Source organism: Melospiza melodia, chromosome 4, assembly GCF_035770615.1.
Source record: "Melospiza melodia melodia isolate bMelMel2 chromosome 4, bMelMel2.pri, whole genome shotgun sequence".
In the NCBI taxonomy this organism is placed as follows: domain Eukaryota; kingdom Metazoa; phylum Chordata; class Aves; order Passeriformes; family Passerellidae; genus Melospiza; species Melospiza melodia.
This window is the reverse complement of record NC_086197.1, coordinates 82,299,674-82,316,601: the sequence shown is the minus strand read 5'-3', so window position 1 is coordinate 82,316,601 and position 16,928 is coordinate 82,299,674. Positions and strand designations below refer to the sequence as shown.

The following is a 16,928-nucleotide window of genomic DNA, read 5'->3' as shown; positions in this document are numbered from 1 at the left end:
CACAAGGCTGCAGCCCATGGTGTCCTTGCAGGACAGCCCTGGCAAGGCAGGGAGCAGCGTGGAGCTGGGGCAGATGCTCAGGCCATGCTGGGAGCTCCCCCATCCCTACCAATCACCCACTGGCTCTGCTCAGATTCACACTTTGCCTACCCAAGCTGTGCAGCACCCCCTGTCCCTGATCCTCCTCCTTCCTGGCTCCAGGTCTTGGCAGCTCAGGGTGAGCCTGAGGACTGGGAAGCTCAAGTCCCACCAAGAGGTAGGACATTGAGATGCTGTCCCTTGATAATGGTGTTTTCTGAGCAACAGCTCTTAAATGTGAGTCCTCTGTACTTCCCAGAGCAAGAGAACTGTCAGAGAAAATGAAATTATTAAAACACTGCAAAAATCACTAAAAATTCATTTAGTGCCTAACTTGAAACACTGTGAGTGGACAGATATTTCAGATGTGTGAAAAGAAAAACATCTCATGCTGCTTATATAGAAGGGGCCACCACAAATCACCGGGTGATTCTAAAGAGCAGTGATACAGGCATGCAGGTTTTTTTTTTAAGCAAGGTATTTTTCCTGGTACAGTATTTCTCCTTATGTGTATGGCACAATTATCACTATCATATTTAAGAACTTAAAATTCAAAGTCAAGTAATTGAACTGGCAAGTCAAAGTAAACTTGTTTTATAACTTTTGAGGAATTAATCTAAAAATTAATTCTGTCATAAGTGCAGCATTGGACAAAGAGATCTGTCATAACCAGAGAGTGTACATGCAGTGCTGGGCTTACCAATATGTGAACAAAATTCTACTCCCTCTTGTAAATTATGGTTTTCCTGCTGGCATCAAGTGTGGAAGGTATTAAACCATAATCTAGCAGAAGACTTTGGTTCTATGTGATAGTCTTTGTATAAAGTAACATCTGACTTGCATGGATTTGAAAATAGAGCATCTTACTACAAATTGTAGGAGATTTTTACAACTTTCAGTACTATTCCAGGTTGCAGATCCTGTGGAGTTATCACATCTAAGAGCATTAATTTAATAATGGCAGAGCTTCTGTGTTACCAGTTTCAGGCTCCTGCTTCTGAAAACACCAAATCATACTACTATTTTCATAAGCTTCTTGCATTATTTTAACAGTAAGAATTTGTCCATTCTTTTTTAATGGGAAGGCTGTTCCAAGCACCTTCTTGTTCTAAGAGTTTGGATATGTCTTCTAATTTCTGATCCAAATGCAGTCATGCACAGTTTCTGGGGTTTTTTTCTACCGCTAACTATGTCCCATAGCTCCTTCCACGTTGCAGTATTTATAGATATGAGCTGAAATCCCTTTGAGCCTTTGTTTGGCTAGATTGATCCCACCACCTGTTCTCATCTCTCTCACAGGACAGCCTCTTCAGTTCCCCAATTATCCCAGCCATTTTCTGTCTCGCTTCCAATTCAAAACAATTTTTCCTGGCTGTTAGCTACTGAAATTGTACACACCCTTCCAGATGCTGTTTCACTTGGGCCTGCACCTGTGAAAGCAGTGTTTGGATCTACCTCTCCCCTTACATCCAGGCATTGCAAGTACCCCCTTCAGTGGTGATTCGTGTCACTCTCTAAACAGCCTGCAGAGAAGCCCTCTCTAATTTGGGTGTGGAGCTGCTCTGCCTTAATCATTACTTCCCCTGAACTGATGGACTTCTAAGAAAGATGTACAAGTGGTGGCATGGAAGTCTGCAATACTCACAGCTTCTGCTGTGCTCTGCAAGAACCATCACTGTGTTGTGCTGCCAGGTGGGCAAGGAGAGGCCTTGGCTGCAGCTTCCCACTCCTCTGCCTCACAGCCTCTCACTCACCTCCCATGCAGGGACTGTCACACACCAGCTCTTCTGGCTCCCCACTTGTGTGCAGCACAGACTTGGCCTCCAGAAATGGATGTGGCTTCACCTGGCAGGAGCCCCCATGGCCACCTGCCCTGTCTGGTGGGAAGGAATCACCTCTGCAGGGCAAGAATCCCCTCTGCTCATCCAAGCCCTAGCTAGGTGGGTCACTGTCCAAAACACCAGCAGGGGACTCAGAAGGAAGCAACAAAACTTCCAGAAGATGTGAAAATAAAATTTCTTGCGCTTTTATGAACTCCTTTTCTTTCTATAATTTCAGCTACTTCCCTGGGTGGTGAGGCATGACCTAAAGGGCTACATATTGGATTTACAGGTACCAGTCAGGCTCTCTCAGGTATTCAGGTTCTTTCAGCTCTTTTATAGAAACACAGAATCATTAAGATGGGAAATAACATCTAAGATCATAGAGTCTAACTCTTAATCCTGCACTGCCAGATTCACCTCTAAACCAGGTCTCTAAGCACCACAGCTACACTTCCAGGAACATTCCGACCACTTCCCTGCTCAGCCTATTCTATTACTTGATCACCATTTTGCTGAAGAAAATTTTTTTTAATACCCAGTCTAGACTTCCCCTGGTGAAATTTGAGGGCATTTCCTCTTGTTCTGTCACTCTGGGAGAGGAGCCTGACCCTCACCAGTTACAGCCTTCTATCAGGTGGTTACAGAGAACAACAAGGGCTCCCTTGTCTCCAGGCTGAGCATTCCCAGTTCCCTCAGACACTCCTGCTGTGACTCACTCTCCAGACTCTTCACCAGCTCTCTGTCTGCCTCTGGACACGCTACATCAGTCCAGAGTGTCCTTCTTCAGGGAGGTGTACAGGAGCTGAGGTGCTGCCTCACAGTGTGAATTGTGCTGTGCTACAAATGGAACATGCAGATGATGGATTTTGATGTGTTTGATTCTCTGACTGTTCTTTCAGAGAAAATGGATGGTCACCCACTGCAGGAGCCTCAGGAGTCCAAATGAGGAGCATACCTGCATCCTGAGGCCCCTGTGTCCACTCTGATGGGAGCATAGCACAGGATGTGCAAGAGCTGACTCCAGAACACCCTTCCTGCAGGTCAAACAAGAGGCAGCCAGCCCTCCAGCAGAGATCAGCTGTCTCCTTGTGATCAAAAAGAAGGGAACTCAGCTTACAGGCAGGACCTGGGCCCCAGGGGTGCCTGTTCCCAAGACAGAAACACATCCTGGCACCTCTTGGCTCCTTCTAAACCAGATTACTGTCCAGGAAGGCAACAGAGTGTCTCCCAGTTGGGGAGCTCTGTCATAGGCTGCTTGCCTGTTTGAATGGAGAAGAGATTGCTCCTTGGACGCTTCTGTGAGCTCCCTCAGCTCTCCTGGCAGCAGAGCTGACACCCCGGAGGCAAGGGGCCTGGCTTTCCTTTCAGTGGGGCATCAAAACCTTAACAAGGTGTTTGGGGGTGCCTTGTACCTCTGCAAATAGGAGACATGCCTTGAAATGCCTCCAAGGGAAACTGCTGTGAAATGTGTGCAGGTAATTGCCCAGATTAGACTTTGGCTAAGGCGCAGGCCTTGACCCTTGGCAAGGGAGTGTGCCACAGAGCTTGGAGAGCCGCACGTGGCTGCTGCTCCTGCGGCTGCACAGCAGAGCAGGGTTCAGCATGTCAGAGCAGGGCTCAGAGCCGGGCTCACACCTCAGAGCAGGGCTCACACTCCAGAGCAGGGCTCACAGAACAGGGCTCACACTCCAGAGCAGGGCTCACACCCCAGAGCAGGGCTCACACCCCAGAGCAGGGCTCACACTCCAGAGCAGGGCTCACAGAACAGGGCTCACACCCCAGAGCAGGGCTCACACCCCAGAGGGCTCATGGCCACTCGGCAGCCGCCGCTGGGAGCTCTGGACAAAGCTTTATAGGAGCTGTGCCCATCGTCCTCTCCTTCTGCAAAAGGGTGACTCCAGCAGCTCTTACCAACCTGAAAAATGAATTCTTCCCTCTTCCTTTTTCTCTAGGCTTTTTCTCCTTTCACATTTTTCTCTTCTCTCATCTGACACTTTTCAATATTCATTTTCTTCTTTATCATCTCCTTTTTTCTATATCATTTTTCACCTCTCATACAGTTTCCTCACTTGTCACTCTACTTCTTTTCTCAAAAGCATGGTATTGTTTTTTAAAAATGTTTGCTTGTCTTGTCCAAATCCTTTCCATCGTGCTTTCCCTGAGTTCCCTCATAGCCTTTTATTTTCCCTTGCAGCTGCTTAGCTGCTTTTGCCATTTGATTTAACATTCAGGATGTTTCTCATCCTCCTCAAGCTTCTGTGTACAAGGTCTGGGGCCACAGGTCTTCTCCTGAATGTGGTCTGCATTATAGCATTGATTCCATCCTCAGAAGATCCCAAGCCCAAGCTTCCATTTGGTCACAGGAGATTGACCACAGGTCAATTTTTATGCAATGGGAGCCTATGCAATTATAGAGGCAGCTAAAGACCAATCATACTGTAATACCACATCTAGAAATACTCATGAGTAGTTGTGATCCTGAGCAAGAAGAAAATTGTTGTAATGTCTTTCAGTTGCTTGTTTCAGGTGAGCTTTTAGTTATAAATAGTTATATATTGCTTCATAGTTACATATTGCTTTTGGTACATTTTGGTCAATAAATACAAAAGAAAAAGGTGTCTTCACTGTCCTCTTGCCATGGCAGTAACATTTCTGACAATTTATTCAAAGAGCCTCCTCTCCTTTAGGCTTAATTGCCCTCCAGTAATTTGTTCCTATTTCTGGGAAAATCCATCTCATTAATATTTGTTGGTACAAGCTTACCCATATTTTTTCAGTACCACTGATGGGTAACCTTAAGTAATTCTCGTTGGTGTGGCTTCATGGAACAGAAATACTAATTCTGTTATTTATAGTTGCAGTGAGTAAACTAATTAACACTTAGTAGTGCTTCTGGACATATCTCTCTTCTTGCCTTTCAACATTTTGGCCACTACTCAGTTTTCTCCATGTTATCACTGCCTTCACACTAGCTGAAGCACCCAGAACCATAACTAATTTGACAGAGGGAGATGTCTAGTGCTACATGAGGAAGGGCTATTCGTGCCATTGCCTGTGATGTGATATCTCCAGTTGTGCATCTCCAAGTGATGTTGGCTCTGCTTCCACTGTATCACATTGACACTTCACACCCTGCTTGTTGTTCACCTGATACCATAGGAAAGCCTTTTTCCACCTGGTTGGTAGGCTGCTTTTCAAGTTTCTCTGTCTGACTGGATGTCTGCACCGGGGTTAGTTCTGATTACAGACACTGAAGGGATCTCACTTGAATAACTCTGCTGCATCCTTAAAATATTGACATTAACCATCAGCCTCTAAGTCAAGATCATCTAAAGCTCTGTTCATCTTCCAGTTCTTTAGGCCAAGGCTCAGGACCTGGTGGGCAGACTGGTGGGCTGACACAACCCACAGCTTAGTTTTAATGGCCTTATAAACCTCTTTTTCCAATGCAAATATGAAACTGCACTAACATATGGGCTCAGGTACTGTCCTCCACAAATGCTCAGGTGCAGCTGAGAAAGATCTCAGGTTCTTTCCCAGGAGACTTCCCAAATGCTCATGAACTTGATGCAAGCATCTGGAGGGTTTTCATTCACAGAAATCCAGGACTAAGTGTCTGCTTGAAAGCTTCAAACCACATTTATTGTAAATTCAAGGAAAAAAAAAAAAAGAAGAAACCACAGGCTGGTAAACTATTAAATCTCAGTGTAAAGAACTTGTCCAGTTATGTGCAATCAGATATTGACAAGAATATCTAAATAAGCAACAACTTCTCAATATAAATCTCATTAAATAAAAAAGAAAATTATTTCCATATTTACAGATTACAATGCAAATGGATCCTTAGAGCATTATTTTGTATTTAGCAGGTTTATTTCTTTGAAATAAAAGAGAAATAGCTTGAATCTAAGAGTGTACTTTGGAAGCAGCTTTCTAGACAGTCTATGTTATCACCAGTGAAAGGACAAGCAGCCTCCCCTCGATCACTGCTCTGCTTGTTCTGCCATCCAGGCTTTCACCGAAGGGCTTCTGGTACCTCCACCTATGAAACAGGGAAGGGAAGGGCATTCATTACATTTGCTGTACAGTCTAGATGGCAAAATACCTGAAATTCCTGCAGACATACACTGCCAAGAGCTCTGTGCTACACATCATCTCCCATAACAAGACTGAGCCTGGGAAACTACCCCACTTTCTGTCAAAATCACAGTCAGAAATCACTGTGCTGAGAAAAGCCTAATCAGAGGGAAGCCTCCTCCCAAGTGCTTTATTATGCTCACATCTCTAAGATTTTTTTTTTTTAACTGTGTGTACTAAAATTAACTGAGCTTGTGCTATATTTGGACCACAATCAGTTACTGACTGAGGATCTCCTACTTACCCGCCTTAATTGCTTTATGCTGCTTGCCCGAATTGCTTCCATAAGGTTGTCGTGGAGAGACCTTTGTGGGGTGGATGGCCGGGTGGAGGGTCGTGAGCCTTCCTCTGATTTTCTGTCTGAGATTGATTTTAAAGAATCTTTAATTTCTTTCAATATGTTGTTCTCATGTTTTCTGGTTTTTTTGCCCTTTTTCTTTTTCTGTCCATTATGTAAGGCTTTTTTTGAGCTTTCTTGCTGTTTGATGACTTCAGCTATATTCCTGGTAGGCGCCTTCTTCTCTGGCAGGAGGGGAGGAGGGGGAGGAGGAGGGGGAGGTGGGGGCGAGGGGGGAAGGGGAGGGGGGGGTGCAGGGGCTGAAGGCTGGCATTTCACTGGCAGTGCTTTCTTAGGGAGCTTTGGGGAAGACCATGGTGAGCTTTTAGGCGACACGTAAGGTGAGGACCGAGGTGTCCCCTTCTGCAGAACTTTGGTCTTTGGATTGATAGCTCCGTCACAACCTGACTCCTGCTGCCGCTGCTCCTGCATACGCTTTTGCCTTTGTTTATCCATATTTCTTGTCAGGATACTTGTCATGCTCATTCTTGGGCCAGCAAGGTCAAAGTGGTAGCCCAGCTTTACCAGAGTGGTGTTCTCTTTCAGCAGTTTGACTATGTCCATTTCCACCTGGCTGCCCATGATGTGCCTTTGATTGTGGAAGCGCAGTTCTGTTAGAACCTTGTTGTGCTGCAGAGCTCTCATGATGGCCAGCACACCTTTGCCTGTGATAAAATTTGACTCAATATTCAGACTAGTTATATGCTGATTAACCTTTAACATACCAGCAATAGCTATTGCCACGTTGTCATCAGCATGGGTGTTAGCCAAGCTGAATGACTTTACCACTGTGTTGTCCCTCAGGGCTTGAGAAAATTGTATAAGCATCTGTGAAGTGATGTTTTCAATGTTGTTCAGATTGACTTCTGTGGTGTCAGGGTCGTTGCTCCTAACTTTTTCCAAAGCATCTTCAATAACTGTTGGATTTCCACAAGGGTGGATGGCATTGCTTTTTGAGCTCCGATTATCACTGTCTTTTCCATCATGGCCATTGAGGAAGCTTTCATTGTCCTTTGCACCATTACACTTTTTGTGTTTGCCATGGTCAGAATGCCTGCCAGCTGCAGCATTTTGCACTTCCTCATCCTCATCATCACTCTCATCTTCATTTTCCTCTTCATCTTCTTCTTCATCATCCTCTTCAGTATATGCCTCCTCAGACACTTCACTATTGCTTTCTGTGAAGCATTCTTCTTGAAGTTCTTCCGACTTGTCCTCTTCTTGCTCAGAATCCTGAACAGGAACGTAGGTGTGGGTGTTAAACATGATTGAAGTAATGGAACTGCTTCCTTTTAGCACAGGAACAATTATACTGTCACTATATAAATTAACATTGAAAGCTAAAAACAAACAGGTACAGTTAGGAGAACAGAAAATGATTCATCTAACACCTATACAACATTATTTCTTTTACATTCTTTAGGAAATGCTTAGCATAAATTGCAAACACTCAATGTCAGTGATTTCTGCTGAGACAACTTGATACAAGTGACACGGACATACTTCTTCAGGTTTTCTATGTGTTGGCATGTCTACAAGGGGATATAATTTGGATCCTTGACAGCAGAAATATAAGACAGCAATTTCAGAATGAACATGAGCAACAAGCTTCTTCATTTCAGGAGGCTTAGACATCTCAGACTCCCTTGCATATGTTAGTACGTCTCAAAAATTAAAGGTTGCCATGTTTTAAAATACAAATAGTGTCTGCATGTGCAGTCTTGTATACCAGCATGCAAAACAGTACTGAATTACAGAAGTCATGTCAAAAATACTTTGGATGTACTGCATGGGCTGTACATACTAATAAACAATTTGTGAAGAAAGGTTTGAGGGGCATTCCCACAGGTAAGATGTAACCACACGTCAATAACCCCTGAATTTCTTTGTGTTTGTCAGGAGCTAAGCTGGTGCTCACCACCAGCTGTCACAGGTCAGCCACCACACTGAAAATTGTTATAACTCATTGTCTACAGAGCAAATGCATTGTTTTTCTGAAAAACGAGGGTTTTTTTAGTGTGTTTGGTAGGTATCAGGAAGGCAAATTTGGAACCATGCCCCAAAGGTCTGATTGCTGCCTTTAGCAGTTATGGTGGCTAAAGAGAACTCTATACAGAGGAGCAGGAAAAGGTCTCTACCCCAGGAAAGACTCACTCTTCCCATGGAGGACTCCAGCAGTGTGATGGGGATCTATGGGGTGTTACAGAACCCAGAATCTACAGCCAGCCTTAAACCTCTTGCTCAAAAGGTCTTCCACGTCAGGTTTTGCCTACTGGAAAAACTATAGGTACACATTTTTCTTCACAATTGTAAATGTAAAACTTTGGATGAATTATAATTGTTCTGTAAGCACTACTTTAGCAATACTTGTGTTTTACTCTCTGTAAAATACTAGATTGTATTTTGCAAAGTGAGTACACTGTGCAGAGACACAGTGATTCTGTTTCTGGACAACAAAACTGTTACTAGCAGGGCAGCCTATTTTTAGACAACCTGTGCAGTTTTAGGTTTGCTTAGTTATCTGTCTCTGAAAATAAAGACCTGTCAAAATGCAGGGTACTGTTTCACAATTTTCAGTAGGATTCTGTGCTGGGACATATGCAAAAAAGATGCTAATTGTAATGTTTGCAGAACTGTGACTCTTAATGAAACAGGACATTGAGTTGTTTGTGCCTGATGTTCCTGAGCACTCTGTACCTGGGGCCCTGCAGGGTCTGACTGCATTGGCCTGCACACAGAGCTCTTGTAGGACCCAGCCCCATTGCTTCTCCTGCAGAACATGTGCAGCAAGGCCCCTATGCTGAGAGACACTGTGCCACCTATAGGCTTATTATGGGATCAAGATTTGTACCTGTATCTTCTGTATATGTGTGAGGCTTTAAGACTTGGAAACAGCAGGTATCCAAACCCTGTCTTCATGGCTTTGGTTTTATATCTTGAGGGATATATACTACAGATGAGCAGATGGAGGTGCCTTTAAATTTACTATTGATATGTTTAGTGATGTTAAATTAATAAAAACCTACTTGATTTTTTTTTTTTTGAGTGGCATTTCTGAGGTCAAAGGCAGAATTTATTTGCCTGTCAGGTACATTTTCTGGTGTCATAATAATCTGCATGATAATTTTGAAATTGAACATGGAGAGACATATTCTTACTGTAGCAGCACTGTGGCACAGGACAGCTGCAGGCAGCCTGTAGGGCTTCATTTTACTTTTTGGGAGTAATATAATGAAAACTCAGGACTAAATGAATCAATGCTGAGGTAAATATCTTGGGAGGACAAGCTATTCACCCTAAAAGGCTATCTGCAAGTTGTTTGCCTTTTGGACCAGCTGATCTGTCACCACTAACTATAGAAGGAGCATGAATAACCATCTTAGATAAAGGTGCATAATTTCCAGACAGTTGAAAGCAAGAAAATTGTTTTCAAGGACCTTTCTCATTGCCATCAGTGGAGAGAGTCTTCGCAACCTCTATACCAGCATATCGACCTTTTATTATTTAAGGATGCATTCTGGAAGTTTTTATACATGGAAAAAGAAAAAGAAAAGATCCTGCCATTGTGTAAGATACAGAGCTAGACCTGTTCAGCAGGTTTTTTAGAAGTGCCCAGGTTTCGAGTTCCAGGCTAAGCTGGAAATAAACATTAATCTTGCCATTTACTCTCTAGGACTGACAAACAGGGAGTGAAGTCGACGTCTGCAAGCTGATACTAATGGTCTGCTGACAGCTTCTGGTCTGTGCTCTTGCCTGCAAAGACCTTATACCTCCATTCACAAACAAGAGAAAATACTTACATGTAAAAACATCCTGGATATTGCAGAGTAATTTAATACATCTGACTTTCCTCTAGGAAGATATTTTATCTAATGTATAAACTGCAATTATTTCCTTGCAAATGAAATAAGCTCCTGCATCAAGGCTGTTAGAGGTTCTGAGTTAAGTTTTGCTGTCTTTGTTGTATTACTTTCTGCTTAAACATGGGAAAATGTGTCCCTATAAGCACAGTAAAAGCTTGGTAGGAAGCAGTGCTTTAAAATCCCCAAGTCCCCACTTTGCTTTTAAATTACATGGAGCCATCATGAAAATAGAATTTGCTTTTTGGTTGGACTCAGTCTCACATACACTTTTAGAAAGGATCAGGAGTGCCAACATGGACATCAGCTGAGACTGAGAGCGCTCACTGCTTGCCAAGACTGAGCCCTTCACTCCTGCCCAGCTGTACTCTTCATTTGCAGTTCAGGAAATGGCTTTTATTATTAACATTTTTATTTTGGGGAAGGAGTTGCCTAACAAACACTACTGGTTGTTTTTTGGGGGAATGCAGTTAAATGGTTTGACTGATTACTCCATCCAAGGCCACTTTTTAAATAATGTCCAGCTGCCCTCTGACTACAGTTGCCAGAAGACCCCTGAACCATGCCAAGGATCCTCAGCAGGAACAAAGCAACACAAGCTGCTGACTGCAACACAAGCTGCTTTCTTCCAGCGAGCACAAAGCCTGGCATCCGCTTACTCAGCTTCTGACATAATATGTATTCAAAATTATCTTCCTTACATGTTTCTCAGCAGTCAATACTGGGTGTTTTTAAGGAAAGGAAAAGGCATTATGTGTAGCTTTCTTAAAACATCAAATACTATCCAAAAGCCCACATCTCTAGCTATTAATAATTTCCAAAACGCCCTTTAATTTTTGTTCCTGTTTTAATCACTAATGATAGTTTTTATGGCACTTTCTTCTGTTCTGAACTGAGCACTTAAGGTAACTGCAGAGAGAGTAAATACTATCTGACCTAATACTCAGTGCTTTAGCAGGCACAGAGGTATGGCTAACAATGTTCTTAAAAATGCCACAAGAGACTGAAAAGAAATTAAATCAGTCAGTGAGATCATGCCAATGCAGAATAAAACCAAATATTTATAGGAAACAGCAAATGCCTCAGCACCTTACCTTCTCGCATGCACCCAACCTCTCTTTTTCCAGGAGTTTCTTGGTCTCCCTCTCCCAGTAGGCCATCAGTGCCTCCCTGCTGAAAGTCCCTGTTGGGGTTTTCTCCGTCAGGCTCTTCTGCCGCTGTCCCACTGGGAGGTTACGGTCGGGCTCTATGTCCTCCAGCTCCCGCTCCAGCTCCTTGAGCTCCTCTTCAGTGAGAGAGGCGAGGAGCTCATCTTCATCAATGTCTTCATATTTACTGAGCTCTCTTCTGTACCCAAAGGTAGACATGGTCCTGCTTGGTCAGGCTGGTACAAAGCTACACTGAGCAGGCATTCAAGAAGGCTGAAGCAGGCAAGCTGTGTCTGGTGTGGTCAGCAACTGTTTCCCTGCATAGCCAGAGGCACCCTTTTAAGAGTAATCATCGGGGGCTTACGACAATGCATGAAGGGATGAAAGCATGCTCCGTTTTAAGCATCAGACGTCAGCTAGACATCTGAACAGCAAGAATGTCCCAACACTAATGTTTGCAAGTCCCTTAAAGAGGGGGATTATTGACACACTGGCCATGGCCATATTTAGAGCAGGCAGCTAGTGGGAGAATACCAGCCCCGCAGACGGGGGGGCGGCACCAAATAAAACCCCGGGCGCACTGACACTGGCATCATGTCCACATTGCAGTGGGGAAAGAACAATGAAAATCCATTTAATCCTGAGCTGTCACAGGGGCATGAAATAAAACACCCTTGCTGCTGTTCAGTGGACTTCCTCTCACAGTTTTCTCATGGAATGCTGTTATCCCAGCAAGGTGTTTGCAGCAGTTGGGATCTATGGAAAAGCAGCCAAGGGGAGGAGGTCGGCATGCCAGCAGCTGTGGGGATCACTGCTCCCACTGTGGCACACGTTGTCTGTAACAAATCACACAACTGAATTTTTTATTAATTCCCTTATTTCTTCCAGGACTATCAGAGTGAGAATCAGCTGTTCATGTCCATTTGGAGCACCTGTGAGATTTTTGTTCACGTGGAGAATTGCGCTCTGCTGGGGGGAATGGACAGAGTCACCTGGAGATTTAAGGGTAACAAGCCCTGGGTGGGCAGGGGGGCTGTGCCTTCACCACTACTGACCAGACAAGTGACTGAAGGCCTCTAGTGGCTATTCTTTTAATGGCTGTTGCTTGCTGTCACTGACTGATGTGCAGCTGGAGAGAGCCCTTCAAGTCTTTATTCTAAATGTATAGCTACATAATAGTTTCTGCTAAAAGATTTTATATTATTCTGATATTATTTTTATTGACAGGTATCTTTCGGTAAGAAGAAATGCAGAAAGAAAGATTAAACTTTGTGCTGTTTATTTGTTTTTCTGATGTGGTTGTTTTTTGGTTTTTTTTCCTTTTTTCTATTTAGCAGTGAATGATGGTGAGCTAGCAGCATTTTTTGAAACATGCAGGCCAGCAATATCTGCCAATCTATGTAGTGAGAGAGGGGAGGTAGAGGAAGACAGAAGGTTTTATACATGGAAGTAGGAACACATCTATAACAACATATATCAGCCTTCTTAAATGATAATACACAGTGTGTTTTAGACAGTCAAGCCAACATTTAATGGAAATGTAAGTGAACATAATTTTAAGTGTTGTTATTTTCTGACATCATCTCTTTGATCAGAATAGATTGGACACCTGCACATCATACCTGAGGTATGATGCTTAGCCAAATTGCTCACTTGTCACTATCATATTTTCTGAAAAATCCCTTTGCCAGGTTTCCTTCTCCTGGGAAGCTGAGAAACCTCAGAGAAAAAAAAAATATTATCTCATTTGCTTCTCCCTGTTTTTCTGCTTTAGAATGTAGCTGGAGATTGTTTACCAACAGGTCCATGTTTGATTAGTTTCATGCAAATTGTTTTCACTTAATGACCAATCACCATTAGCTGTGTCAGACTCTGAGAAATCAGTCAAGAGTTTTCATTATCATTCTTGTTAAGCCTTCTGTATGTATCCTTTCTCTATTCTTTAGTATAGTTTTAGTATAGTATTCTTATATATAAGATAATATCATAAAATAATAAATTAGCCTTCTAGAAACATGGAGTCAAATTCACTCATCTCTTACCTCGTCCTAGGGACCCCTGCAAATACCCCACTCAGTTTCATTATTATTCATACAGCTTTACTGACAGTAGAGAGAGGAGAATTTCAGATCTTTTTGAAAATCATGCTCAAACAAATTACATTTTTCCTTTGATAATTTGTCCATGTGAACTTCATGCAGTTATCTTGATCAAGAAATGGTTTGAAAGCTTATAACCTTAGTCTTTCCTAACCTACAAAATACATTAATAAAGCAGACATAAGAATATCATGTAGCTTAATATAAAATAAATATTTGCAGGACATTTACATAGACAGAATCTTTCGATAAAATAAAAAGGAGGCAGATGCTCGGCTTATGGAGCTAAGAATGTTACCTACACCCTTATACCTTCATAGTATAAGGTCCCATCATGGACCAAGTGCACACACTCATGTCAGTGGGTCCACAGAAGTTCTGTTCACTCTTTCACTGGGCCAAATTCTGAAAAATGTGAAAGACTAGGAAAATATAATAAGTTCCTTTTTTCTTTTAATTTGGCATTATCAATGCTTTTGGGTAAAGCTGACATAGGCATTAATTATCTGTATATAGCTGCACTCCAAGCAATTTTATTTTTTTAATATGTCTAGGACAATGGTTCACATCATTATCATTGGAGTTATCCAGAGTAGCAGCATAATAAATTATATTTCTTGAGTGCATTTTTGCTGACAACATTTTGTTACAAGCATATTTTGATGGAGTTAGGAAATGTGAACTGGACATATTTTCTCTTGGAAAATCCTGATTGAAACTGAAATGCTTTTAGAAATATGATATTTTTTATTAGTACACTGTTGATATGCATTAGTATATGTTGATATACATACAACACTGATATGTATAATATTAAAAGCAATAATATGCTGTTAAAAATTAAATCTATTCAAATATATTGTTTCCATAAGAAAAAATCTCAGCTTTCTGCTCTTCCTTTTTTGTCAGGTACAACAAAATTTATAAGTCTTTCAATTTTCCTGAGCTGAGAGTCCATCATACAAAGTACAAACATACAGACACCTGAATTGTCTATACGAAGTTTTCTATGTATAAACAAAATTTTCCAAAATCAAAGAAACTTTTAAAAAGCAGCATGAATTATTCACTTCTAAAATAATATTCCAAAGGAATATTAAATAACATGAATATTACCTTCAATGATACTCCTTGCTGAGACATGATACAACACTGGGCCAGTAGCGATATTTTTTCTTCACAAAATGTCAATGGTGTCCATTCTAGTCATGAGATAATTTAAAGACCTTACCAAAGATGGACAAGGTACTTTCTTGTACATGTCTCCCCTGAAGCAGGGGGAAAATTGGCAGTCAGGTGAGGTTATGAGAGGTTTGTGTCCCCTCTTGATCCTATATGGCACTCGTGGTATTTTATGACCTATTCTTTACAGGGAAATGGCCAAAGGTGAAGAGCCACAAACACTTTCTAGCACTATTTTAATAAAAACAATAAGGCTGTAGCACATGGAAAATAACACACAGACTAAAAATAATATGCTAAAACAGTACAAGTACTCACTTGTCAGAAAATGTGGCAATAGTATTTGTTATTGCCTACTTACGAGCACTGAAACAGTCCTTAATTCCATAGTTCTCTAATCACATACTTTGATCCTAGACACATGAGTGTCAGAACCTTTATTCAGAACCTTTACTCTTTTTCATTGCATGGGAAAGATCACACACATTTAATAGCCTTACAGTATTTTATTTTGCCCCTGTTCTTCAGCATAGTAAAGCTATCAATTATTTCAATTGTCAGTGGCCTTTTCAGAGGACCTGAAAGTGTTACCACTTTTTTAAGGAAGAAGAAGAGAGGACAGAAACCTTAAGACTCAAAGTACCCACTAATTTGGAATTTTGGATTCCCTTTCTGGCAGTATTTGGCATTATGCAAGCATTTCAGCTGATCAGGGTTCAGTTCCTGTGGGCATCAGCCATGGTTGAAGCTTCCCACCCTAACAACACTTCAGATCGCAGGTTCCAGCCTCCAAGAGGAACTCAGAACAATGACAGGAGTAATTGGGTTTTCCTGTTATTAGCATTCTTACCTGAAACAGTTTGTTCCTGTTTCATAGTCTTCTTTCTCAGGTACTATATATGTTCTGATTTCTAAAAAAAGCAAGCAAAAGACCCAGAGGTCTGAGCAAACTATTTCCCCAGATTTGTTCTCAATCACACCATTAGAAACAATTTAGGAAGAGTCCATTGTGTGCTAGTGAGGTGGCACAGGGAACTTTCTTCCATCACAGGAGGCAGTGAGTAGAGCACGAACCATATGTAGTAGAGGAAGGCAGATTTATAGTGGCTACATTGGCTGCTGTCTAGGATGAGTCCTACAATTAGACATTAGGAAAAATCTCTTCATGAAAGGGGTTGTCAAGTATTGGAACAGGTGTCCATAGCTGAGTCACCATCCCTGCATGTATTGAAAATGCATGTAGATGTGGCACTTAGGAGCACAGTTTAGTTGTGGTCTTAGCAGTGTTAGGCTAACATTTGAACTTGATGACCTAAAAGATCTTTGTGATGATTTGATGAAGTGCTTTGCCAACTCCTAACAGAAAACCCAAACTCACCTCCCTAATGCCCTGTTGAAATCCTGTATGCAGGGAATTCACTATTTCACCAAAAGGTCATGAAAACTCATCTCTCATTCGACAGAATTATTAAAAGGTTTGTTCACTTCAGAACCTGAGCTGAGGGAAAAGAAGAACTGGAAGCACCCATTTTATAGGAGGAGGATTCACTCTATCATTGCAGACCTTGGCACTCAGGGTTCCTGACTTTCAGCAGCTAAATTTCAGACAAGATATTCCATCTTTCCTAACCTGGAGTAAAGATCTTTTATTGTCTTGGTTTTACAAGAGGAAAGCCTTCAAAGTGTCCATTTTGCCTTTCCAAGCAATTAATTATTTCAATCAGCAGCCAAGGCGACTCTGTTCCGCTTCTCACGTTTCTACACTTGGGGCACATTGGCTCAATTGCTTAAAGGCCACAAGTAACGTGTGGCAGGCGGTGCTCACCCCTCAGCAGGACAAAGCCCACAGTTAAATGCATATTTCCACTCAGATGAGTGCAGGGGAGGCTACAGGCAGGCACAGAGAGGGCTGCACAACCTTGTCCTCAGGCGCAGGACAGCGGCTATTTCAGTCCCGGCTCGGGAGGACAGCCTGTCAGACAGATGCGTTGGCTCATACTGAGCTCAGTCCCACACTGCAGGAACTGCTCCAATTGCCATAGAGCACACTAAAAACAATGCATCACAGCACACTGGGCTTTCCCCATGTCTCCTGCTGCCTGTCTGCAGTGCTGCTTGCTCCTGCCTCCCACCACCCCTTTTGCAACCCTCAGTCCTGAACCAACTCCTTCCCTTGTGCTCTCCACTTAAGGCACCAGCCCCTGAGCTCTCTCTTCATGCCTTACTGCTGCTGGGCTGCCTTCTCCACCCCTGCTCCTGCAGGC

At 42.5% G+C, this 16,928-nt stretch overlaps 1 protein-coding gene across 1 annotated transcript; it reads right to left on the bottom strand.

Moving 5' to 3' along the window:
• Positions 1-5,516: 5,516 nt before the first annotated feature.
• Positions 5,517-12,269, bottom strand: LMOD2 (leiomodin 2). Its single transcript, XM_063155377.1, has 3 exons — positions 11,330-12,269; positions 6,283-7,608; positions 5,517-5,943 (listed from the first exon to the last, which is right to left on the bottom strand). The coding sequence occupies exons 1-3, from the start codon at positions 11,600-11,602 to the stop codon at positions 5,917-5,919; spliced, it is 1,626 nt and encodes a 541-aa protein (XP_063011447.1). The 5' UTR covers positions 11,603-12,269; the 3' UTR covers positions 5,517-5,916.
• Between the last annotated feature and the right edge of the window lie 4,659 nt (positions 12,270-16,928).